General features: G+C 42.2%; 1 protein-coding gene across 4 annotated transcripts in view; it reads right to left on the bottom strand.

The window, feature by feature from the left end:
* PATJ (PATJ crumbs cell polarity complex component) overlaps nt 1-26,018 on the bottom strand; it is a 140,080-nt gene that overhangs the window by 71,545 nt on the left and 42,517 nt on the right. For all 4 annotated transcript variants that reach the window (XM_069023561.1, XM_069023562.1, XM_069023565.1 and 1 more), the window contains 10 exons: nt 19,461-19,670; nt 18,463-18,582; nt 15,246-15,617; nt 14,003-14,123; nt 13,320-13,476; nt 12,249-12,320; nt 11,220-11,397; nt 10,278-10,388; nt 9,447-9,524; nt 6,276-6,393 (listed from right to left, as the gene is read on the bottom strand). In XM_069023561.1, coding sequence (XP_068879662.1) covers nt 6,276-6,393; nt 9,447-9,524; nt 10,278-10,388; nt 11,220-11,397; nt 12,249-12,320; nt 13,320-13,476; nt 14,003-14,123; nt 15,246-15,617; nt 18,463-18,582; nt 19,461-19,670 — 1,537 coding nt within the window. The remainder of the gene's footprint in view (nt 1-6,275; nt 6,394-9,446; nt 9,525-10,277; nt 10,389-11,219; nt 11,398-12,248; nt 12,321-13,319; nt 13,477-14,002; nt 14,124-15,245; nt 15,618-18,462; nt 18,583-19,460; nt 19,671-26,018) is intronic.

Raw genomic sequence — 26,018 nt, 5'->3', positions numbered from 1 at the left:
TGCATTCAATATTCCAATCATGCTATATGTCCATGCTTCAAACTGAAGGAAAAAAAAAAAAAAAAAAAGATCTCTGCTATTATTTTCTCTCTCCAGCACTTCACTAGTTCTAAATTATCACTAAAAATGCTTAAAAATGACTTGCTGGAAACAAACACGATATAGAGATAGATGTGAATCCTTACCTGGGAAACCCCCTTGTACCATTGCTATACCAGCATGTACTCAGGAAATCTGCATTCCTGACAAACATTCAGGGCTGTAAGCAGCTCAAATCCTCATCACACACAGGCTCAGGGCTTGTCTTCCTTCTGACGACCTTGGGCCTATTTTCCTGAGATTTTTCTCTCCTTAAGGGCAAACCGTCTGTCTGTTTCTATTACGAGATGCCATCAATTATATTAATTTCGGGCTGCCCACAAGCTCCCAGTTACATCTGCCAGCAGAGGAGAGCTGCCTATGGAAGTATGCAGGGAGCAGCAGATCCCTGGATTCCCACATCTGACCCACGGATGCTCCCAGCTGCTGTTTGTGCTCTGCCAGCATCCGAATGACATCTCTATCCCCAAACACGAGTCACCCCCAGCGTGGCTGTGTGGCTGGCAGCTGCAGGTACCTTCCTGCTTAATGACCCACTGCATGGCAAAGGAGCAGTTAATAATGTTATTTATCTGAGCATCCTTTTTCCTGCGAGCTACTGGGGTTAAAAATTAATTTCTCTCACACAAACGGCTTCATTAAATCTGTTATTCCCCAACGCTGCAAATCTTGCAGTTTCCCAACACTGATATGTGTTCATGGCATAGGGTTTGCTTGGGTTTTTTTTTAATGTCAGAAAACAAAACCAATCTGTCATTATAAGCATAAAAAGGCTCAAACTTCATCATAACTTGTATTTTGCTGAAACCCCAAACAAGCAATATTAGTTTCGCTGCAATGAATGCTGAACTGAAACACTGAAAAGACTCAAAATCCTTCATTTAGCAATTAAAAAAAGCAAAGATAAAATCTCTCTCTGAATTTATAAACATACTCAGTTATTTTGGGAAGTCCTACTAATTCTCTCTTCCAAAAGCTACATTTAAAACAACTCAAAATACTCAGTTATTTCGTTAATATCATTAATTTGTTCATTTTTAAAGTTCATTGTCCTTCCTTTAGAATATGTCTCACAGCACACACACAGCCATCTGTTCAGTGCATTATGTCAAGCACACAGTAAAAACCACAAGAAGTCCCAGCTGCAATTTTACTATTACTTCATCAAAAATGTAATTTCCTCTCGCAATACTTCATCAGATGATAACTGTGCGTGTGATTCACAAAGGGAGCGAAGAAACCAGCCCGACAACAAAACCCCAAAGGAACCCACCACCTCAAGCTGCAGTGACACCAACTCCCTCATCCCTCCCCGTGTGGCACAGCAGCTTTGTGGCTCTGCCCAGCATGTTCTGGATCTGATATTAGGGCTGGTTACAAACCCCACGCATTTGAGCTAATTATGGGTCAGAACAAGAATGGGAAAAGAAGATTAGCAGCACAGAGTCACATTAAATAGAGATTAACACAGAGCAGAAAAATGAAAGTGTCTGCTCTATTTGTCTAATCCTGGCTCTTGCCTGATCTAAGGAAATCCACCGTATTAAATACACTTGGTACTATATTTAAGAACATTAAATCTTGCAATTACTACTTTTGCAATATTTTATTTTCATAAAGCTTGAAGCCTCTCTCCAAGCTACATCTTCCCCTCTGAGCATCATCTCTGTTTGCTGTTGATTGCAGTGACATCTATTGGAGAGGCAGCGCTTGGCTACACGAGCTGCCTCCACTGAAGATCAACATTTTCAGCTGATCCCCTCTCCAAAATGAAAAGTAAAAGTTAGGATTGATTTTCCTTTGTTTTAGCACAACTTTGCATAAACCAGACTCCAAACAGTGAGACACCCAGGAATTGTGAGTGGGTTGGCTTTTATTTAGTCATTTGTTAATAATCCTGGCATTTTCCCAAAATGCTGATCATCACGTTCCCATCCTCGCCCACAGCAGTGCACAGACACTTCCAGAGATCCTGTTTCTGCCCAGCCCATGTACTTGACCATACCTTCCTCAAAGTCTCAATTCCTTTTACTTCCATCTTTTATTTTCAATGAAATCACTGTGCCCTCACTGATCACAGACATCACTGGCACCTGGATGCTGCTAAAAACCTCAGGTGTGTTAAGAGCTGCTCAATCCCAACCCAACCCTCCTGCACCCACAGATTTATCACAGAACCATGGAACAGTTTGGGTTGGAAGGGACCTCAAAGCTCATCCAGCCCTGCCCAGCCTGGCCTTGGATACTTCCAGGCATGGGGAATCCACAACTTCTCCATGCCAGGGCCTTCCCACCCTCTGAGTCAAGAATGCACAGTCAAAATACCAGGGAAGTTTTAAAATCTCTTGCTTTAGCAGAGAAACCACTGTTCCTCAAAAAGCATCTTAGGAAGATAAATCATTATGCTTTCTTACAGCTTCATTGATTTCTACATTATCTAGAGACAAAAGAAAAGGAAGGGGGCATTATTATCCCCTTATTAGATACAGTTAAATATCCTTGCAGACAGGAAGTCTGAGCACAGCAGTAGCTTAGTCCATTATCTAAGCCACCTTCCACAAATTTTTTATTAACCATCTATTTTTATTATTTTAGACTCATTTGAAACGAACCGGATCGATCTCAGTCAACTAACTGACAAAAGATTTCACTAAAAATATAACAGCAGTTGGAATGAAGGATTTCAAGTTCTTTTGCCAGTTGTCTTTTCAGTTTTCCTAGAATGGTTTTTCAGCTCCCTCCTATCTAATTTATGTTTGCTGCAACTCGGTCACGAAAGCATATCCAAATTGTACAGCTAGGAATTCCCCCAAGGAAAACCTCACGAAACATTCCATTACAAACTGCTCTGCCCATCCATTTCCTCTGCTTCTTTTTACTACCAACCCCTCATTATGGCAATAAGCCACCACGGGGTGCACATAAGTCCATTAGCAGGTTCTTAGAGCACACCTCCAGCCATCCCCACTCCAGGGAAACACACCAGTGCCTATTGATGCCGTCTGCAGCACAGCTGCCCATGAGCACAAACAGCTCCTTTGTGTGCTCTCCCCTCCTTTTACTTGTTTTGATTAAAAAAAAAAAAAAAGGCAAAAAAAAATCCCATTCACAACCCGGTGTTTTTCAGATTTGGGATGTCTAAAAAAAACCTCCTTCTCCAAAACAGCCTCTGCCACGGGCAAGTGTGGGAAGGGAAAACTCCAAACCTGTGTTGTAATGTTTCAGGTCTGGAGGATGAAGCATTTTAAAAGCCCTTTTTGCAGCAGGATGGACACACTGCAAGTTGTGCAAAACTGTTTTCATGCATAAACTGAAAGCCTTGAAACAGCAACCTCAAAGCAAAGAGAAAACAAAACCCACACATAGGTTCAGAGCTGGGTACTGATAAAGATTTGGCAGCGCCACTAGAAGAAGAAATAAACCAAGAGGAAGTACAACTTTCAATTCACCTTCAAAGTCTAGCAAAAGCTACCTAGGAACTTAGGAAATGATGCTGGAAGTAGTGGTGGCATGAAACATAAAGGTGAAACAGATCTGAAACTGAGGGTCTTGGGTGCAAGAAATCACATTTGAAAAAAAACCTAAACAAAACAGCTGGAACCTTAAACTTCTTAAACCACAGAAACATGGAGGACGTGTCTGGAGTTTCTCTAAACCAAAGACTACCTCACAGTTCTGTTCCTAACAAGGATTTGCCCTCTTAAGATCAAAAGCAACACTTGGAAAGAAAAGGGAGAACATCTACAAGAAATGACTGTTTGTTCCAACAGGTCAGCAACAAGAGCTCCAGCTTCAGCAGTGGGAAAGCAGAAATAAAAAGGAGCATTGCCAAAAGGCAAGTGGGTTTAGACCCCACAGGGGAAATTCAGTCAATATCAAAAGGTTATGTAGCCACTTTAAAGGGAAAACAGACAAAACATGGAGACTCTGAGGCAATATGGATGGGACAGAAAGGAAAGGAAAATTCTCCAAGTATGGAAGGAGGACTAACAATGCTCTACTTTCATTTTCAGTCTGGGGAATGATGGAGGATGTGGAGACAAAAGATGAGAGGAAGGCTTGCAAAGCAAGGACAAAAAATGTCAAGCGGGGCAAGTAAAGTATTTCTGGAGTTTGAAAGAAATTGATGGGCAGGTTCCTGGCACTGCAGCTGAGTTAATAAGAATGCTAAAAAATAAAATAAAGTAAAATCCATCAGGAGCACAACCAGAGGACAGATTTAACAGCTGTCCCACCTCAAAATGCCCTCTAAAGCTTTCCATGCTGTGACAGAGATTGAGAACTACAGGGAGCAAATAAAGGAGAGGTAATGATGTGAATTTACCTGGGCTGACACCACATCTTCCTTTTAGATACCTTATCTTCTAAATAAGGAGGGCAATAAATCCAGCTCACCTGTTGATTTATTATTAGCTAAGGTTAAAAACCCAGTAGAATTAGCTGGATAAGTGGGTAAGGAGCAGAGCAATGTGGACATACAAATGGGCAGTTAAGAAAGACAAGTTCTCACCTGGCTTGGGATTTCAGGGAAAGGTGCTCAAGAATCAGGACAGAAGTTATGAGCATCAAGTAGTTCACAAAAACAATACTGTACTGGAATTTGCAGAGAAAACTTTGTTTTTCAGGTGATCACAGAACAGGGACTCTGTAAAAGCCCATTCCACAGCAAGATGCTTAATGTCATCAAGTACAGAGGGATCACTTCTAACATGCTTTTTACTGCAAGGGCTGAGGCACAAACTTAGTTGAAGCTTCTTTAGCCTGTTTTTATTTTTTAAGAAACAGAATGAGGTGAGGACGAATATATCTCTGTTTTCCAAGATTCATGGAAAAGATGGCTACTGCAAAACATTCAGTCAGTAAAAAGGGGAGAGAGAAGGAGATTCCACTGAACAGATCTGTGTGCTGCTGCCAAGTCTGGTAGGATTGATGAATTTAATATCAGCAGTAGCTTTACCTTTTCAGCTTCCAGACTCAGCCAGCAATATCATTAGGGATGGCAGGACAGCTAAAAAATGACCAAGCCCATGAATAAGGAATTACTTCTGTGCAAAGTATTAACTTAGGCCCAGCAAGCACTTGGATTGAGGCATATCCTAATTAGATAACTCAGGTGTCAGCCTACTTATCACACTTATCCTTTAACTGGGAATTAGAGCTTTAATAACGAGCTGGAATTAGTTTGTTACAATTTGAGGTTTACGGAGTCGGTTTGAGAGCTCAAGATGATGAGAAAATCACTGTAGCAAAAAAATACAAACTAAACTCCAACAAAAGCCCACACAGAATGTTACAGGGATGGACATTAAATATCATCTCATTCCACCCCCTGCTCCAGGCAGGGACACTTTCCACTAGACCAGGCTGGTCAAGGCCTCATCCCACCTTATGCTGATTTGGTACAAAAGAGCATAAAGATAAAATAAAAGGTAACTGATTTTAGAAAGTAATTTAGGACTCCTAATTGCAAGTTCAGTATTCCTAAATATTTTACTGCAAGATAAGATATGGATAATAATATTCCATTTAACCAAAGTTGTAATTAACCAAAGTTGTAATTCAAAAGCAGCTGGAATCTAAATCATGCTGCCAGAAGCTCTCCACTGGCACTGCTTCCTACTCCTTAGGCCCCTGCTCTTCCACAGAGTGAGTACCACCACAAACCACTGCCAAACCCAAATGGGACAACCTCAGAACCTTCCCATGAAGAGTGCTACAAAACCAGAAGCAGAGCACCGAAACAACAAATCAGCAGACTTTTCTTTTTAAAGGAAACCATCTTGCTTGAACAGCATTGCCTGGGATCAGCAGCAGGTTTTCTGGACAAGGACTTTGCACCAGTGGTCCTCACCCCGCAACTGCTCGACTACCACTGCAGGTACAGCAGTAAAAGAGAACATCTCCTGTCACTGCTGACATCTCTGCCCAAGCAACTCCTCCAGACACAGCTTAGATGTTCTGGGACTGAAAACAAATAGAGCTCTTCCTGTATCTCCTCAGAAGAGCTGAGCCCTGGGAGCCTGGCTGAGGAGAAGAACGATCTAAGTTACAATCCAGGCTGAGGATTGGTGCTGTGGCCACACTGAGCACCACTTCCCACGTGCAATAAATGGCTTATCCCCACCTGATTGTGTCCCACAAGTGCGATCGGACATAATGATCGGAGCACTACTCACTCTCTGCACAAGCATCCTCATCCTCCTCTTCATCCAGGGCAGCCTCCTCTGCATGATGCCTTTCGAGTGCTCTGTAAGGAGGTGGCAGCTTCATGGGAGGTGGAGCCCCATATTTTCTCTGATGGATTCAAAGACAAAGAGTTACATGTTTTGTAACCTCTGAGCACACAAAAAGAAATCCCATTGTCTGTTGCACTGACTGTGCACAGGCACAGCACTTAATTACAATGCTAAATTCTGCAGCAAAGGCTTTATGTGCAAGAAAGCAGAGCAAGAAGTGACACTGAACATCAAGAAAAAGAAACTAAAACACAACTGTGCATGCACATTTACTTGTTGACAAAAATACCTGTGTATTGTCATAAACATCAAAGTGTGAACATTAATCAAGGGTTAAAAACAAACATTAAATTATACCCTGCTTCTTATTAGACTCCATAACAAAACTGTCTGGTGCTGATAAACGTCAATTTCTTTAAAATATAAAATAAGAACTGAATCCTCTTAGTCCATACATGAATATTTAACCATCACAGTCCGCCCGTACTTCGGTGTAAATTTAATAAAGATTTTGAGTTATATCTCCCAATAAAATTCTATTACCTCACATAAATACAGGCAGCTCCTATAATGATGCATATAGCGGCGCATGGCAGGAATACAGAGCAGGCTGGAGTCTGCTGGAGGCACTGGCTCAGCTCAGCAATTGGTTTTACAGCTCCAAGGAGCTGGGTCCTGCCTTGGTTTGCACCAACGACGACTCCACTAAATGATGCTCAGCTGCATCCCTTGCAAGCCCACTGTTAATAGCAGGATGCATTTTAGAGAGGAAACACCAGGGAGGAGATGCCATTAGAGCACCCAGAATTCCTGTAATTAATTCCTTCTGTGGCTGGGAAATATGACACAAAACCCAAACACACCAAGCCCAGGATAATGGGGTTTTTTTTCAGTGTGTGCAATGAAAGCTGAACCTGTGTATTGATTTTTAAATTCTTGAAGCTGAATTTGTAGAGAGTGGTGGAAGTAGTGAGCTGCAATATGTGGAAAATTTTGTGAGGTAAAGATATCTGTCATCTCATCCATTTAAAAAACATAACAGGAAAGTGCTGCACTGAACACAGAGTACAATAATGAATGGAATTAATTCAATCCACCAGTAGCAAAAGTGTACAGTGAGAGCACTTGGAAGCACAACAGCTGCTTTCTAAAAGTATACAGCACACTTAATGTGCCTCCCACTTTTTTCTTGAAGCCAACACAGACAGAACAGTGCAAAATCCAGATGATCCAGGAAGCATGGGAGGACTTGGGTTCTACTTTACTGAGCAGGTAAAGATGGAAAATCTGCAGCCTCTGTCTCAGCTGCCTATGACAAATGAGTCACTTTATTATCACTGTAATTTAGTAATAACTTACAGTCTAAATGTTGACCCTTTGGCTTTTAAAGACCTTAAACATTTGCTAGAAAGTCTGTGTGAAATTACACGAGGCACCCAGGCTTACCCAGCAGTTTTCTATGGCTCAGAGGGACAAATATCTCTCGTTCCTCCTGTCCCACTGAAAAGCCAGATGACAAAATTGTGCCTGGCTACTCCATTACACCACATTCTTGTATTAACACAGAGGCAAAAGCACAGTTTACACAGTCAACCAGCAAAATAATGTCATCTGGTTTGTTCACTATTGTTTTAAGTGGTTTTATATAAATTAAAGGGATCATTTTGAAACAAACAGATCAATAGAGGAGGATAAACGCCAACAAATCAGAGAAAACCTTCAGCATTTGAAAAGATACAGGAAAAGGCAGATTTTCCAGCTGGATGTGGCTGCTTTCAAACCAAACTCTTTTGTGACTCTCTGAAGACTGGACTAGAAATATCACTGATTCCCCACAGGGATGTGGACTAATAATCCACTAATAGCAACTCTTTCCAACTCCGAGACGGCCCCACAGAAGTGCAGTGCGACTGCTTTGTGAGCCCACGTTCAAAGCCAAAAAGGAGCTACATATTTATGCACTGAAGCTCTTCTATATTCCACCCACCAGTTTATAGCAGCAATAGATGAAAAAGGTCTGAAAAAGATTAGGCTCCCACTTTAACCTCGGAACGCTGCAGAACGCGACACACCGGAGTGCTGGAGATTAAAGGCAGCACGTTGCCAGAGGATGAGAGCTTTTGAGATTGGAAACACAGATAAAAAAAAAAACCACAAGAAAAGGGGATTGTAAGTGCTTCATTGGAAGTATTATCCTCTGGCATGAAAGCATGTCTTCAACACCTTTTCTGATAACTGAGCCTCGCTGCTCCTGTCCCCGACAGGATCTGAAAGGAGTCTTACAAAAACTTTTGGAGGCAGGAGGGTCCTCTCAGGTACCCAACAAACACCAGAGTGCTGAGTAGGATCAAATGAAAACTTCATCCTATTTGTAGTTAAACTGCACCAGGCAAAATTTATTGTCTGCATTAATTCTGTCTCTGCTGCTGCTCTCACACCCTCAAAGTACCTGAACTACACTCCTCAGTCAGGGCAAATCCCACAGGAGAACACCAAGGCCATGAGAGTGATACAGATGAAAATGAAAAATTAAAATTTTCCCTTATTGCAGCCATTAAAACAAATTCCCTGTTTTCTTCCAAACAGACTTTTTCTCCTTTAAAGCTGCTATGAAGTGATTCAGAAGTCACTGTGCAGTAACTGCTTCACAATTAGCTGAGCAGCCACAGATCCCTCGGTCATTTCCTCCTTTTACACAGCCATGGGAAATGCAGGAGACTCTGTGGATTTAATCAGCCCATAAGGTGATTTTACTGCATTTCAGGCAGCCTCACATCAAGGATATTATTTGTGTACATGTTGCCATTTCTCTGTTTCTGCTGAACAAAGGGAATCAATTTGCCTCCACATGGAGCAAAACAGGTACTTCAGACAGATGACAGTGAGGAGCTGTGCTAAGTACAGGGTTTCAGCACCCAGCAGACACCCACAGAATATATGTCAGAATATTTGGCAGAAATTTGGCAAAAATCATAGAATCAAAGATATTTCAACAAAACACTTCAAATTTAATTTCAGACTTCGGAGGAAGCTTATCATAGAGTTAGAATACATGCTATTATACCATTTGATTTAGTAAAACCTGGGTATAGCACTGAATGGAATAAATACCTTATCACTCTTATTTTCTTTGTCTGCATCCTGATCTTTGCTGACTTTGATTCCCTTAGGCTGGGCAGGAGAAACCACCTGAAAAACAATGTACATTACACACATCAGGCAGAGCATTATAGCTGCAAAACAAACATCCAAAATCAGTTCCTGACAACGACAAAGCTCCCCAGTGCACTCTGCATTTTGTCCCATGTAGAAAGGTATTGCAGTGCAGTCTACAAATTACATTCTTTCACTGAATCTACTGAATTACATTCTTACATAAAAAGTACACAGAAGTTGGGGGGTTCTGTGTGTACTTTGGGCAGGTGGAATTGTATGCCTGCTCTTACTAAGGCTTTAAAAAGTTTCTTGCCTTGGCCTCGAAGATGAGGAGATGCCTCAAATCTCTTGTAAATTAAACTTGCTCCCAGATAACTGTTCCAGGTCCCTCTGGTGACACATTTTACAAGGAGCTGCTGGTGTGAACCTGACTGATTTTAATTACACCTTTGTTTCTCTGGATAACAGAGTTTATTTTTAGATTATGAAATATGGACAAATGAAAATGCACAGGGTCAGACTCTTATTACATAGGTGGGAGAGCTGAATGAACACCTAGTCAACAGATTTACATCTACTCCATGTAAATCAGAGAAATGAGGTTTCCAATCAGGCCAGAGAAGTAATCAATCAATCAATTGGTCTGTAACTGACTGAAAGGATCCATCCTTGAACACAAAAATTGGTAGGACTGCCTGAAAGGAATTTAGCCAAGTTTAAAATAAGATTTACACACTACATGTTACACATTACTAAGTTTTGGAATAAAAATAGAAATAAACTTACTTTTGGTACATTAGCCAAGCCCTGGACTACAAACACCACAGGATTTCCTGCGTTCTTGATGGCTTCCACTGCTTCCTCGTGGGTGGCATTTTGTAGGTCTACCCCAGAAACCTGACAAACAGTGTTTATTTTTGTTAGGTACAGAGTCATTACAAGGCATCAGACACACTTGCAGAAGATTAGTGTATCTGAGGAAGGCATCAAAACCAGTCAAGAGTAATCATTTGTAAAGTACTTTTTGATGATGGTTTAAAGAAAAGTGTACTACTTAGTATTCACAATTAAAAGATGGCCATATGTTGCCCAAAACAATTCTAGATAAAAACATAAGGAATAAGATTGTCAGAGTGTTACATAATGTTAGATCTAACTCTTTCAGATTTTACCTGTTTGTAAATCAAACCTGAACAGCACCATCAGCTTGGCACCTCAGATTCTGAAGTATTAATTTGGAGAAAAATGAGTAAAAAAAGCAACCAGAGGTAAGGGGCAGGAATGACATTTCCCCCCCCCAGCACCTGCCAGAATCAGGGATTTATCCCAAACAGTGGTTATCAGTTAACTCCTCTAAATCCACACACACAAAATAACAGCCCATAATTCAGTATGAACAGTCTGTGTTCTTGTATGTATTAAATTTATGCTTATAGATATGCTATAACTTATTCCTCATTTATATGGGAAGAGGACACTCCCATTTTTTTCACTTCTCCCTCAGACACCAGGACACATCTTTTCTTAAATATACAGGAGAATGTTAAAAGAGCTCCATAGTCAGACCTTAAAAAAAGAAACACCACCAGAGGTTTCTTTTGGTTTTCAAAACACAGTGTTGTCAATACTTCATGAAGTGGTGGCAGTATTTTGTTCCTCTCTCCACCCAAAGCTGTTTGAGTCAATTTTTATTTCTTAGACTAAAAAGGAAGTTTTATCTCCATTTACCTCAAGTATTTTATCTCCAGTTTTTAAAGCCCTTGTTCTTCCTGCTGGGCTGTCTTCCAAAACTTGTTTGATAAAGATCCCTTTAAGTTCTTCTCCATTCTTCAGGCGCTTTATGACAGTTTGTCCACCAACAATACTGATTCCAAGAGACACGTGAGGGTCTCTGAAGATCTCAACACTGAAAAAAACCACGTGGTAGTTTTAACAGCTTCAAACAGGTTTTTTTTTAAACTACAAATGCAAAGCCTTAAATCAATGTAAGCTCCTGGTCTTTCAAGAAGATTTAACATAGTAAAGAGATAAAGTCAGAAGCCTGAGAATGCTCTCAACAGAGTTGAGTTTTCACCCTGAGCAGATCTCACACCCCACAAAAAGAACAAAACTCTGCTGCCAATCCATGCCCACTGGGCAGAGGCTTTTATTTCAGAGAAAGTCAGATCTTCAAGTAAACACTCATCCTCTTTCAGCCTGAGCAAAGTGTCTGGGAATGGGAAGCCCTGCAAGTGGCACACTAGACAAATAATGAAGTATTTCATACAACTTTCTGAACACTGACTTCAGCACACATTCATCACCTCAAGCAGGAACTTTCTGATCATATTTTACTTGGGACCATAAAAACAATTCACCTAAAAATGTTAACAATACAACAAGGATGTGGCTAAAAGTTGGCCTGGCAATTTGGAATCCTGCCATGGGGTTTAGCAGGGAACCCGTGGACAGGGAGACAGCACAGCACTATGTGTATTGTTCACACCTAATAGTTATTAAATGAGCAAGAACTTGTAGGTCATCCACAACCTAAACCAGCCAAGCTTCCCCAAGTCAGCTGTATAAATAGAAGGCATAATTCTGCTGAACATCTGTTAAAAATTCCCTGTCTTCAGGAAAGCCCAAGGTACACAGGTACCCTAAAGTTATTGGCAGAGGAGGAGAGGAAAAAAAAACCACCCAACAAGAACTAATCTGGTTCACAGAAAAAAAGACATAAGGTAAGTGGGAAGGAATAATGAAATCACATGAACATACGTCCGTGGTGGTCCCCAGTGGCTGAAGTTTGGAGTTTCTTCTCCTTCTCCTTCTTCTCTCTCGGGTAATTCACTAATTTGGGGCAGAGGGGAGGGGAGGAATAAAAAATAAAAGAGGCATCACCCATGCCAGGTCACAATTCCTCACATACTTTGTATCTGGCAGTGAGACAGCAACACCTTCTCACACTGCCCAGTTTAAAGCAAATGTACAGAGTCAACAGACCAGACAGGAATTTTTGTATTTAGGTTTAAATGTACTTAAGGAATGCTCCAGAAATAAACATGATGGGCAGACCAAATTTATAAGCTGCTCTGTGATACACAAATCTGCACTGCATTTACTCATTTGAAATGACTATTTAAGCAATTAACATTTACTTTCTGATAAATATGCTGTGATGCTTGGAGAGGGATATAAACATGCCAAAACCAGTAAGCAGATCATGATCCAAGTGAGAGAACAGATCCTGTGTGTTCCATTAAATCCTACAGAATAATCCTCTCACCTTATTGTTGAGCTTCTTTCCCTCTGAGAGAAGACTGCAGATGAAATTAGGGAAGTACTGAGGATTGGAATCACCAGGCCCCAAAAGCTCCAATACCCACTGACCCCAAATTGGTGGGGAAAGACTGGGACAGATAAGGCAAATATCCACACCCAGTGCCAGCTCAAGGTTTCTCAGCACCACAGGCAGGACTAAAGCTTCCTGCAGAGGCCTGAGAGCCCTGGCTGAACTGCTCTTCCCAAAAGGAAGAACAAAGGAAAGGGAAAACCAAGAGAAGAGCTCCTTAAGGAGCCATGAGTAAAGGCTACATCCCTCACTGTGGAGTTAAGTGAAGGGGTGGCAGAGCCATTTGCACACTTCTGTTCCAATACTCAGGGGAGGAAACATGGGAAGTTTTAAGGTTTTAAGCCAAACTTCGTCTCCTGGGGTAGAAGTTACAGATCTGGCTCTATGTCTATCTGAGCATTCCACACAGCCTTAATGATGATTCAGCTGAGTAAAGCAAGAGGACAGCTAAGACCATTAACTGATTGTCTTTCAAAACCTGAACTCTTCCTCCATACCTGCATGATGCTGTTCTAGGCTGAGCTAAGGTGGTTACTCTCCCAGATGCCTTGTTCTTGGAAAAAACATAACTCTCCTCTTTTAGCACTTCCTTTTCAATAGCTTCCAAATCAACAGTAAGCCCAGGTCCTCTGGAGTCACTCTGAAGCTTTGTCCCTGAAGAAGAAAAGGGGTAGATGTGAACTTCTGCTTCCTCCATCCAGACACCCTTGGAATTAAACCCTTTATCCCACCAGGTTCCAGATGAGCTCAAGGCCAGGCTGGATAAGGCTTGGAGCTCCTTCCTCCCGAGCAGGGAGTGCTACTTCAGGCAGGTTGATAAATTGATTTCCCTGATGAATCTACCAAATTCTAACCATGCATCTCTGGCCATCTGACAAGGAGAAGCTTTGCTCCTGAGCACAGATCACAAACCCAAGATATGGGGCAATTATCTACCACAGGGAGTTGTGCTAAAGTCACCTCCAGTGCCTGTCACTTTATTTCTATATTTATTTATCACTGACCAGATTTGGAGGAGGAAGCAAGATTATAAAGCTGAAACCTACTTAGAGCCAGACTGCCCTGAGCCTGCAGCAACCTTCATTTGAGTATTTTATCATTCAGAAGTGTTTGTGTTTTGGTAAAAAATTTAGATATATAAATAGGAAATTATGAGATAAAGCAAAAGCTTCTTACAAACCTAAATCCATCTCAGTTTTCACTCCTGACTGGGTTGGTTCAGTATCAAATATGTCTTTTTGGTAGCTGCTGTGTGCTGTGGTTCCAGAAAAGTGTGACCTTACAGTAGCATTCTCTTCACACTTCACAGAGGAGAAAAGAAGTAATTAAAGTTAGAAAGCAATAGTATTAACTTACACAGGGGTATTTGACAGGAACATTAATTTTTACAGCAAAGATACACATTTTCTCAGCTACATTCATATTTATTCAGGTAACTGTGAAATACTAACTGCTCATTTAAATACTAACTGCTCATTTATGCACTGCATTAAGAAGAGGCATGAAAAATGTTGTATGCAATTGAAATATAAAGCAACTGTATCTTTCTCCTCACCTGTAATTCAGACAAAAATTTCTTTACTCTTGCTCATTTGGTTTTTATAAGTAACAAATGTATAAATTTAATATTGTGCACTCTTGTCAGTAGAAACTTCATTTTATCTGTTTACACACATACTGCTTAAGGGGACAAGCCAAACAAAACCTGAAATTCTCCACAGCTGTGATGTTAAATCCTTTTCTGCTCCATTTTTTTTTCATATAAAAGCACACACACCTCAGAAGCTGGTGCATGGGAGGCTGATAATATAACTTTTTTTATGGTAAGGGGATGAACAAAGAATCAGAAAAAAAAAATAATTCTCAGAATACTGGAGAAAGATGTATAAATAAGAGTTTTGCAATTTACCTGAAGCTGTCTCCTCCTACTCCTTTATCCATCAGCATCCTTGCCATAATTCCTTGCACCACATCAGTTTTTGCTCAACTACACAATCTGGCTGAAGGAACTGATTTGGGTTTAAAAAATGAGGAGAAGAGGGATCTTCTTTCACTGAAGACCCTGGACTATCAAACCCATGAAGTGACATTCTGCTGCTACTGACATGCCCCATATCAGCACAGCTTCCAAAAAAACCACCCAACTCCACAAGTCAGAGATGGGTAAAAAGACAAATTCAGGATGCCTGTAAATACACCAACCATATATCTTGCTCCAGCAGGTAAATATACAGACCATAAGTAACCTAAAAAACCTTCCAAAATGTACAAAAGGATAGACTGGTGTCTGCTAGAGGTACCCAAGTAAATAAATTAGTTAAACTGCAGTAATTAAAACGCTAGAGAGAGTCCTCAGGGTTTAGTTTTGGAGTCTGCCCTGAGGGATCTGTGCTTGGCATGGAGACCAGCACAGCATTCCTTACCATTTGATCTTTACTGAATGCATATTCCAGGGACTCTTTGGGACTTAGGCTAACACTGGATCTTAAATCTTGTATTTCAGCAGTCTCCAGTTGCTTTGCCCATCGTTCTGTATCCAGGTTCTTGTCTGAAGTTGCCTTCTCTCCACCTGATGCCTCCCATTTCAGGAAGTCTGAATCCTCTTCATACTCCTCATCCACCAGCATTTCCCGTTCCTCGCCCACGTCCTCTGCTCTGGGTTTCAGAAATTCACACATCTCCCAGGACTCCTTCCCATACTCATCATCCTTCTGAGGAAGCTGAAACGACCTTCCCAAGTCCAAATGGGGTTCATCAACAAACTCTTCTTTAAAAGGTGCCTCATCTCTGAAACCCTGCAAAGATCATTAAAGGAAGAGAGATTTCACACCATGTTTCCTCCCAACTCTTTTAAAGCTATGCTTTATTTTTTGCCCATGTTAAAAGTACATCCTGATATTTAAAGTGAAAATCTTCTACCTTTTGCATTTTCTACAAGAAAATAGACTCTCTGACTTATGATTTTAACAGCAAAAGTAGACAGTGCAATTATTTTTTTTTAATATAAAGAAATTTAAGTCGCACAGCTAAGATACTGCTGCAGCCATTTGGAAAAACCAATCTGGACTGAAGTTAGGGAATGAAATTATTAATTAACACTAAAAGAACCACAGGAAAAAGTACATATAAATCTAGTTAAAGTACCTCTGTGCTTCAGACATATCTGCTGTTGCTTTATGAATGCATGAACATTTCTTAAAACACTATCAGCTAAATAAACAGCCCAAGAGTTTGCTTATGCAACAGTGTCAGCAACTTAAAAACCCCAAATCCCCCCCAAATAAAAGCCATACTTGCTTTTTCCTATCTTGGATATTCCATCCAACTTTTAACCCGGGGTGGAGGGGAAATGGATGACCCACATACCCCAAAAAAAAGGATATAAATAACTGCTCATTACCTTCCTGTTTTAAAGAGAACAGAGCTCACCTTTCTACCAAACTCAAACCACAGAGCAACAAACCAAAACAACAAACAAAAAAACTGAAGGAAAAGGTATTAAAACCCACTGTGAAAGATCTCACTCAACAGTTCTTTTCCTGGGATTTGTCATGTGCTTCCCCAACTTCCAACAACTCCTGCTTCTCCCAGATGGAATGGGGTGCTATTCATTGGCTCACAGTGAGGCTGCAGAGATTTTATGTCCTCTACTTATTCCAGAATTTGCCACACACTGAGAGCTTTTCCCCTCTTTTCTTCAGGCCACCAAGCCTCTGTGGCCTGAAGAACCCTCAAACCCAATTTCAAAGCCCTGAACCCCCAGACTCCGAAACCAATGGACAGATTCAGGGCTCCTTCCACAAAATGTTTTTGTTCCTGCTTCCTGCCCCTTCCCAGACTCCCCACGGCACTGCACCACTTCTGACCTTCGGTGTCAGGATCCTGTTTTGTTACATTTGTACAAATACAGAGGGAAAGCCCCCAGACACTGCCAAGATGTTTGTATAATTCAAGTGAGAGGCAGGAGAGAAAACAAGAGAGAGGCAGGAGCATAAGGAAACAATGCAGTCAATAGCTGGCACGAGAGCAGAACACCAGCAATCTAGAAATTAGCCCATTTTATTAACTTAACTAGCATTAAATGTCCCTTTAATCCATTTGATCTGTGTACCTGATCTCACAAAACACCCAGGCTGAAGAGATCCTAATTCTCTCCATTTTCACTCCATTTCCCTTGGCTCCTGCAGCATCATTCTCCCAACACTTCCCCAAGTCCACGGCACCTAAATCAGCTGGCTCTGCTCAGAGCCACACAGGGTTTGTGTCCCTGATCCAGCAGTTTGCTCTGTGTCATCCCTGACTGCTGCACTGCAGCACCAGACGCCACTGGTGGCACAGGGAATGCTGCAAACGTGACACTGAAGTCCACGGTGGCAGCAAATAAAATCCTCAAGTTCCTTCATTTTGGGGTTGAAATTTTGCTTGCCAGGGCCTCAGAGTGGGAGCCATCAGAACACACCACTCCTGGCACCTGTGTGAGCAGGTAAGGTAATAAATGGATGGGAGTTTTAGCTACTACCAAAGCTGTCACACACGAGGTGAAACAAAATGCAGGTCAATTCCTCTGCGTGTGTTTTGTCCAAATTGATCGCTCCAGTTTCAGGACTTTAAGATAAAATATTTTCTTTAAAAGTACTTAATGACATTGGTTTTATTTAGGAAGTGGAAAACCAATCTGAGCTGGCAGAGGACTAATTCTCTGCAACCCTTCCCACACACCCAGAAAACAAGAAACACTATTTTGCACTGTGAAAATCAGTAAATATCATTTATCATCATCCAGGCTGATTTCTTCATAGTATACCCACATCTACCCCATAATACTGCTCCTTTTTGTGCTTCTAATCTACCCTTTCAGCATTAAAAATATGTTTGCATCCAGAGACGGGTACACATGTTTAGCTACACGAAAATCTGGAATTTATTTTTCTTCCTGTGTTGCAGTTCTGGATGATCCTTTATGTATTGTATTTTTTGGTCTAAAAAGAATACATTTACCAGCATGAATTTTGCAAAGCACTCGAGAACAGATGAAAGTTCAAAGATATCCACATCTCTCTAGCTCTGCACTGGTGAGAACTGCAATATTATTGTGTATTACCCTGGTATCTGAGTTTCTCACTATCTTTAGTGCCACATCCTCCCACAATAAACAGAATTATTTCTCAGATAGTAAGAAAGAAGATAGTTGAGGCAAGAGTAAAGAAATCACTCCAGAGAACATCAGAAGGCTACAGAAGGCTATGAAGAAGAAAATATTTCAAGAGTGCCTTGTACTCTGAACGACTTTTTTGTTTTGCTTCATGATAATTAAAAGCATTCTGCTTCCATTCTTTACTTTCTCTGCTAAGCTAAGCCCACCACTTCTGACCAATAATAACAACACAGCATTCCTATTTCATATCCAAGGTAACCCAAGGTATTTTAATGACATAATAAATTTGATAAGGCAGTCTGGGAACTGCATTGCTAAGTGCTCCCTGCTCACGATGCACTTGGCATACAGTTTGCTGTTAGAGGCTTTTTCAGAGGGAATCCAATACTTTCAGTCTTATCTGAAAAACATACCGTATTTTTTACTTTAAAACATAATTTCCTGTCTGTATAAACTTGAGTTGAACCAAAAAAGTAACCAAATACCTGTGGTGCTTCAAGTATTACTGAGAAATTGGTGTTATCTATTGGTTCTGGAGACCCAGGGCTGCTTTTGATGCTGCTAGTATCCACACCGTGCATGTTCTCCTCCTCTCTGCTTTCTCCCTAAAACAGGTAATCCCAACAATGAGTCAGGAAAATGACAAAAAGAATCCCCACATTTTTCAATAAATTAAAAGGGAGAAGGAGAATCAGCCATTAGAAAAGAGACAGGGAAAGGTTACAGAATTATAACAATACAAAGCCATAAATGGAGAGGATGAAGTCAACAGCTTTTATTCTTTGAAGATACTGGTTCGGATGTGCTAAAACCTCAAGAGATGTGTAGGAAAGAAAGGCAAATACAAGGATATGAACATCGAAATAGCAATTTTTAGAAAAGAGAAGAATATATTTAACAGCTTTCCTACATTCCTATTTCACAACTCCTTTACCACTTTGAATTACAAGCACTTTCTATTAACTGGGGCTTTAATTAATTTTGCCTGGGTGCCCTTGATGAACAATACTAAAGCATTCCCCAGTAAACTACTGTTCCAAAGCCCTGATTTGAAAAAGGAAATTCTGCTTGAATTTATAGTCTTGACTTCAAACAGAGTAAGTTTCTTTGATGTCAAAGCTCAAGCAAGCACTTAGCAGTGTCTCAGAGAGAAATGGGCACCAGCACACATTTAACTTGGTTGCTGAATTGCTGGCACCATGTTACACCTGTGCACAGTGCACATGGATCTGCCCAGGCACATCTCCCAGTTCCACGTGGATGTGCTTTAAGGAGGAACTTGAGGGTGCTGGTTTTCCAGTCAGACCTTTTGGACACTGAGCTGCCCATTTGCCAGAATTTCTGGACCTGTCAAGGCACAGCAACTCAGTTGTTTCCCAAATGCACACATACCCTACCCTGAATTCTCCCCACAAACACAACAACCCCCTCTACACACGCCATAGGAGCAAATAAGAAAAAAATAGTTAAAATCAGTTCTTACCACCAAAGGCTTGCAGATTCCAAGGGAAACTGTACCTGGGGGCACAGATTTCAACACTTCCACTGCCTCTGCCAAGGTGGCACCGTCCAAGTATTTCTGATTCACGAACACCAAGCGGTCACCCGGCAAAATCTGCCCCCCGCGCTCGGCCACTCCACCTGCCACCAGGGAGCTGATCACAATGGCTGTTCCTGCTGGATCCAAGGGATCCTGGGGGGAAAAATTAAAAAAAAAAAAACCCCACAAGTGAAGGCCTTGAAAGATGATGTTTGTTTGGAGTGCGTAAAGAGCACTCAAGCACGTTCATCCTCTAATGCTACAGAAATGAAGCCTGCTGAGACGTTCAAAAAACACTGTCTGCTAACTCTGCCAAGGCCTACAGCTTGCAAAAACGAAGATATTCCATCACTTGCCTAATCCATTAAGAAATGTTAAGATCTGAAAGGTGACTGATACCCTGCCTGCCCTCTCCTTACACACACAGACACAGCCAGGCCAACCTGCAAATAGAACAACAACACTGGCAGCCTTCCACCAGCCTCCATCCAGCCTGGGACGTGCTAATGTCACAGAAAATAACCACTCTGCATGTCACCCGAGGGCTTCAGAGCAGCAAAAAAGATGGTAAAAATCATTGCAACGTCAGAAGTTTAATTCAAAATATTAAGTTCAAATGAAACCCCCAAATCTTGAAGAGATAGCAGTTGATGTGTGCTGTGTTACTGTAGCATTTCTGCTTTGTCAAATCCACGTGACAGCTTCTAAAAGACATTTCCTCCTCCTTAACAGGGTACAGGAGACAGCAACAGAAGAGTAACTAAGATTATTACTGAGAACAAGGAACACTGTAGTGGTGGATACAGAGAGCGTAAAGCACAACAATATTATACACATGGTAAACTGATGCAAAGACACTCACTTCACTTACTCCTTTATCCAGTACTGGCCTTTCCTTTGTGTCCTGTACCACTTCTATCACGCCTTCACTCATTAAAAAAATTATCCTCGATCCAATGAAAATATAAATTGTTTTATGGTGGCAGAAAGAGACACAAAACAACTGTGTGGGTTTTTAATTTTTTAAGTTTTGTTTCCTCGTTTGTTTTTCTAAGATTGCAAATAGCCTTTCTCCCCCTTGGTAAGGGCTGATAAAGTTCAGAAATGCTCCTTGCATGCACTGGCTCTCCAAATGCATAATCATGGACTGTTTTTCCCTCAGGACATGCATCTTATTCAGGGCATGGGAGGGATAAAAAAAAGGGCAAAACTCAAATCACAAAGACCACCGTGAATTCAGCACCTCAGTGTTAATTTGAAAACAGGAATGCTTTTTAAACTCTTTATTTTTATATGACTATACACTGCTTTCCAAGGGCACATGTTTTTTAAGGTATGTGCAAACATATGAGGCAATGCATGTAATATCTGTAAAAGGCTGAAATTAGAGAAGTGAAATTAGAGTTCAGCAGGAAGAGCCAAGCTGGAGCTGGATTCAAGTAAATAAAGATTAGCAACAATTCTCTCCCGTTCTACTGCTTGATCCTGCTCTTTTATAATCTTATGATTTTACAATTTATCCGCAGTGCACACAAGAGGTTTTCTCATGAGTGTCATGTCTTGGCAGCCAAGCCCAGCAGGCTCCCTGTGTTTGCCTCCTGTGCCAAGGTGCTCGTGCTGCCCGAGTGTCTGTGCCCAAACCTGCTGCACCTGGTGCTGAGGGGAGGATTCCCTGTGCTTTCAACAGCCATGAGCCACATCCCCTCGGGAGATTTTCGGGAACAGACCAAAGAGCAGGAAGCTCAGAAGAATCCAAAGGGATTCCAGGATGGACCAAAAAAAACCAGCTTTGCTTTAAGTGTTGAATGTAGATAATTGAAGTTATTGTTGCTCTTTGTTCAGGGCTGGCTTTGCCTGCCCTTGCCAGCAAACCCCTGTGCCCAGCCAGCCCAACGACCCTGGAACCAACACACACTTCTGAGATGGTTTTAATCTGTGGGTTTGCTCCACTGCAAATTAGATATAACCTTCTGGACATCTCTGCACACCCAGGATCCTGCCCAGACAGCCACTTTGCAGCAAAGCAGGCACAGTTCACACCGGGGAGGCTTTGCTGGAGAACGAAACCAGCAAGTTTTCCTGTCATGGGCTCATGTCGCTGTAGCAAGGGAGGTTTATGCTGGTTCCCTGAATGGGTGAATGCTCTCTCAGCAAAACTACACCTTTGCTGACACAACAGCTTTTATAATATGACTTTTGCTGGCTTAGCTATATTGATAAAAAATGAACAAAACAAACCCAGCACTCACCCCCACCCATGCAGATAAGCTGACAAAATTCTGTGAGTGAATGACTGGCCCAGTAATTACAGTGCTGGCTGAGGATGGGGGAGAACCAGGTTCAAACCCCTGCTCTGCTTGGTCCAAAGCTGCTCTTTTTTGGGTTCTGGTCTAGAACCACTTAAGCAGGACATGGAATCTCACCATTAGCTGCTTCTATGCAGGGTCAGTGGCCTAACTACCACATTTCTGATGAGAAACAGCCCTGTTTCAACTCACCACTGAAATAAAAACAGTTTTGCTCAATAAATCACCATGTTTTGGTAAGAGATAATTTAGCTGAAAGAAGTGTTCCAAGCAACTTTAGTCCTCCTTCTAAAAAGGAAGAGAGGTCCTGCAAAGAAACAGCTCCTAGGCAGAGAAGTTTTGAGGACAATGTGGTTATTTTCCCTGCTTCACAACACACACAAGCACAACCCATGCACTGGAATTGCTTCATGAAGAGCAGCAGAAATCTTAAAAAAGGGGCCCATGCTAAAAACTGTTGTCCAGGAGAGCAGAAAACAATTCCACTGCTGATTTCAAGCAGAGGGAGCTATTGTACAGGGAGAGAAGAGCGGGATGAACTGCACAGTGAGAGCTCAGCCAGCAGCACCAGCAGCGCTCAAAACCTCCGAGTTCACCAGTGGCTGAACCACGATGTGACTGCCACGAGAAATGCAGCAAAAGCTGCACAAGAAGGCACAGACCCACTGAATTTCAAGGTGCAACCACGCATCCATATTCCCTCTGTGATTTAATATTCCATCACAACGGTGGAGTGCACTCTGCTTTCCTCACCTAAACCAAAGGATCACTGTGATTTTTTGAAGCCTTGCCTTATGATTTACCCTCGACCCCAAGTACACCCTAAAGAAACACCTGCCAAAACAAGACAGAAAACACCAAATTCACTGAATTCACATTTTCTAAACGGTGAGTGCAACTGCACCATGAGGTTTTGTTTTTAAAAGAAAGCAGTGCTTGCAGCAGGATGAAAACCAGATCCTTGCCTTCTATACTAAGTGGCAAAGGCATAGTTTGTATATAGTTAGTATAGTTAAAAGGCAAGTTCACTCCCACAATGGGATTTCGGGGCTGCCTCCATGTTAACAGACCAGCTAGAACCATTCCAAGTTACTAAAGAGCACCACTGTGACTGTACACCTACCCTGAGGCTCTAGACTCATTTTACTTGGCTCATGTTAAGCCAGATAATAGTGAGTTTTAGTCACCAGCAGGCAGGACCAGATTTCAGCCTCTGCTTTAAAGTGAGGGCTCATTAACTGGGATGGACTTTGCAAGCTGGGGAGAAACTCCTTCCCCAAACCCAGAAGCGATACAATTTCAAAATTTCAATAAATCATCACATGGCTTTGTATCAGAGCACAAGGAGAGTGCAATGGGCAATCCCATATAAACTGGCCATCTTAAAATGAGAATGAATCATACAAACATTAAGATTGGAAAAAACCTCCAAGATTGTCATGAACAAGCCTTGGCACAATTTAAGAGGAGCTTTCACCTTTCCTGAAGGATTCCTTTACACCAATGAATCATTTATGAACAACGGGGAAAGGAACTGGACTGCAAAGTAGGGCCGTGAGGAGACAAACCCCCTTAACTCACGAGCACTGACACAAGCTCTTTTTTAAGACAGGAATTACATGTGAGAACTTTTGCCACTTGTGTAAACGCTGAGAGCTGCCCCCTGCCATGCAGCAGCAGCAGCCCAGGACAGTGGCCTCCAGGTAACCCTTTGAGGAACTCGTGTGTTGTAGCTGGTGTCCTTCCCTTTGTGCCCGAGCCAGCCACAGAGTCTATGAACTTGTTTAAAATAGCCACAATTTATTCATACTTAGCACACCATATATTTAACTATGTTGAACCATAGGTTCTCCCTTCTACCCCCGCCCCTCATCAAAATCCGCAAATGTTTCCCGGAGTCCAGGTGTCAAATTTTTCTCCTTATTTTCAGAGCCTCATTTGTTCTGGATTCATTTAGCAGTGGAGAGTCAGGCAGGGGCCACTGCAGTTGCTGCCTCTGGGATCTCTGGGTTAGGAGCAGTATGAAATCTCTTAAAAACCTGAGCTCTGCTAAAATGTTAAGAGCCCCAGGAGCAGGGAGTTAAGAGAGTCCTACGTGCAACGCTGGAGCTGCAACTTCATTGTGGCTTCGATTGCCACGGGCACCAAACATCCACACTCACAGGGCCTTAGGAAGCAAATCTGGAGACAGAACCAGTGCAGCTGACCTCTGTCCATCCTGCTGGGAAATTAAAGTGATAAACCAGGCTGACTGTTCCCTTGTCCCTCCCGAAAGGTGAGGTGTGCAGCAGCCAAGAGAGGGCACTCCAGGCCAGCCCAGCTCCCACCACCACAGGCAATCCCCGCTCTGACAACCCACCCCATCCACCCAGCCAGCCCCAGCAGACCCTCCCTGCACCGAGGATGAGGAGCACTGGAACTACGACTCTATTGGATGGGAGCAGCTCCCACGTTTGCCGGGGTTTTGTTTGTGTTTTGCTTTTTTAAAGGCTCATATGAAAATGTAAGACAAAGCTGCGGGTGACTGACATTCCCTGTGCAAAGTCACTCTCACTTAGTTACAGGCTATATTAGTTTTGGCATCACTTGAGATCTAAATCCAGCTAGCCTGACTTCCTAGAATATTTCAGCTTTCTTCAAGCAACAAACTGCCTGCTGCCACAAAAACACACATCCAAAATAGCATGGCAAAGGATCCCAAAAGAAACAGTTTGAAACTTTTTTCCCCCTGTACCATTTTTTGATTTATCTGAACATTTTTACAAGTCCCAATTTGTATACTGCAGGTTTCTGTGAGGGAGCCAAAACAAACGCGTTGGAGCTCAGAGGTCAGAGCAGCCCAACTTCATTACATTTTGCATGGGATCACTTCCAGGTCTAACACACATATCCATATTTAAAACTCTTCAGTGATTAAGATACCAGGCTGGAAGACTCTTAGACACAACACTTTTGATGCTGTACAAGGAAAAGACACCCGCCAACAATGAAAAGAACCAGAGGCATTTTATGTTTGTCTCACTATTATGTAAAACAAAGGTAGAAGTGCACGAGTAATGTACCTGTATGCTCAGTGCTGTGCAATTACTCAAAATACTCATTAGTGCTCTCATTTTGTGAAGTGCCTGTCATTCCCTTTGCAGAGCCACCCTCCACAGTGGCACCAACAATGCCAATGGGATGCAAGAATCGGGACTGACAAGCACCCTGCAGTCTTTTCAAAGCACAAAGTGCCTCCCAACAGACAGGGAAGAGGGGGAGAGCCAGCTGTGAGTGAGGTTTGATTCCCTCCTTAAGGTGGCCTCACTTTAGGGTTGAGACTCAAGGTCCAAATCTTCTGTTCACTCACTCCAACATGTTTACAGCAGTTGGCTGTAGGAACTGCCAAAGGCACTCTAGAGCCTGGAAAAACATCCCTGAGAAAGTGCTCAACTGGTTTTCGTTAGATCCACTGCATCGGAGTGAAATCCGAAGCATCTCAGACCTGTTTCTGCCTCTTCCACTCGGGCTGCAGTCAGCAGGACTGCTCAGGAAGGAGCTTACACAACACACAGCCTCTGGCTGTACCAAAGAAATAAACTGCAGGCTGATGTGCTGAAGCAACACAAACTTAAATACAGAGCAGTATTCAAGAAGGAACGCTGAACTTTGCTGTGATGTAAGGCAAAGCACTGGAAATAAAACATTACTATTTATTGATCTGCAGTGAGGGAATAAAGCAATGAATTTCAGAAGCTCTGGTGTGCAGCCGGCATTAATCAAAACTGTTGTGGGAAATGTCAGCAAAGAAACAGGAATTCGCAGGGAAGGGAAAAAAAAACAGAAACAAACCACACAGAGCCCCACCCAAAGGAGGAGAGGGAACAGCAAAATAAGAGGAGGAGGTGGCACAATGGGTTTCCCACACCAGGCTTTCATCATCTGGGATCTGAAATCGTATCAACCTTCTCCAGCAAGAACGAACACGGTGGCCGGCAGTGACTCAGAGCTGCGTGGGTCTGGCAGGGCAGGAGAGCACAGCGAAGTCCCCACCCCTCTGCTGTGGACCAGGGACCCCAGGGAAAAGACCTCACACACTACTGCTCTTCCCAAACAAAAAGATCAAAGATAGGCACCGGCTCTGGGCGCTTTCAGTGTCACCGTGCAGTGGACTCAGGTGCCTGTCGCTATCTTTTAATTTATCAAACTTCTCAAT

This window comes from Aphelocoma coerulescens, chromosome 8, assembly GCF_041296385.1.
Source record: "Aphelocoma coerulescens isolate FSJ_1873_10779 chromosome 8, UR_Acoe_1.0, whole genome shotgun sequence".
NCBI lineage: Eukaryota > Metazoa > Chordata > Aves > Passeriformes > Corvidae > Aphelocoma > Aphelocoma coerulescens.
Note: the sequence above shows the minus strand (reverse complement) of the source record. Positions and strands in the feature narration are given on the sequence as shown.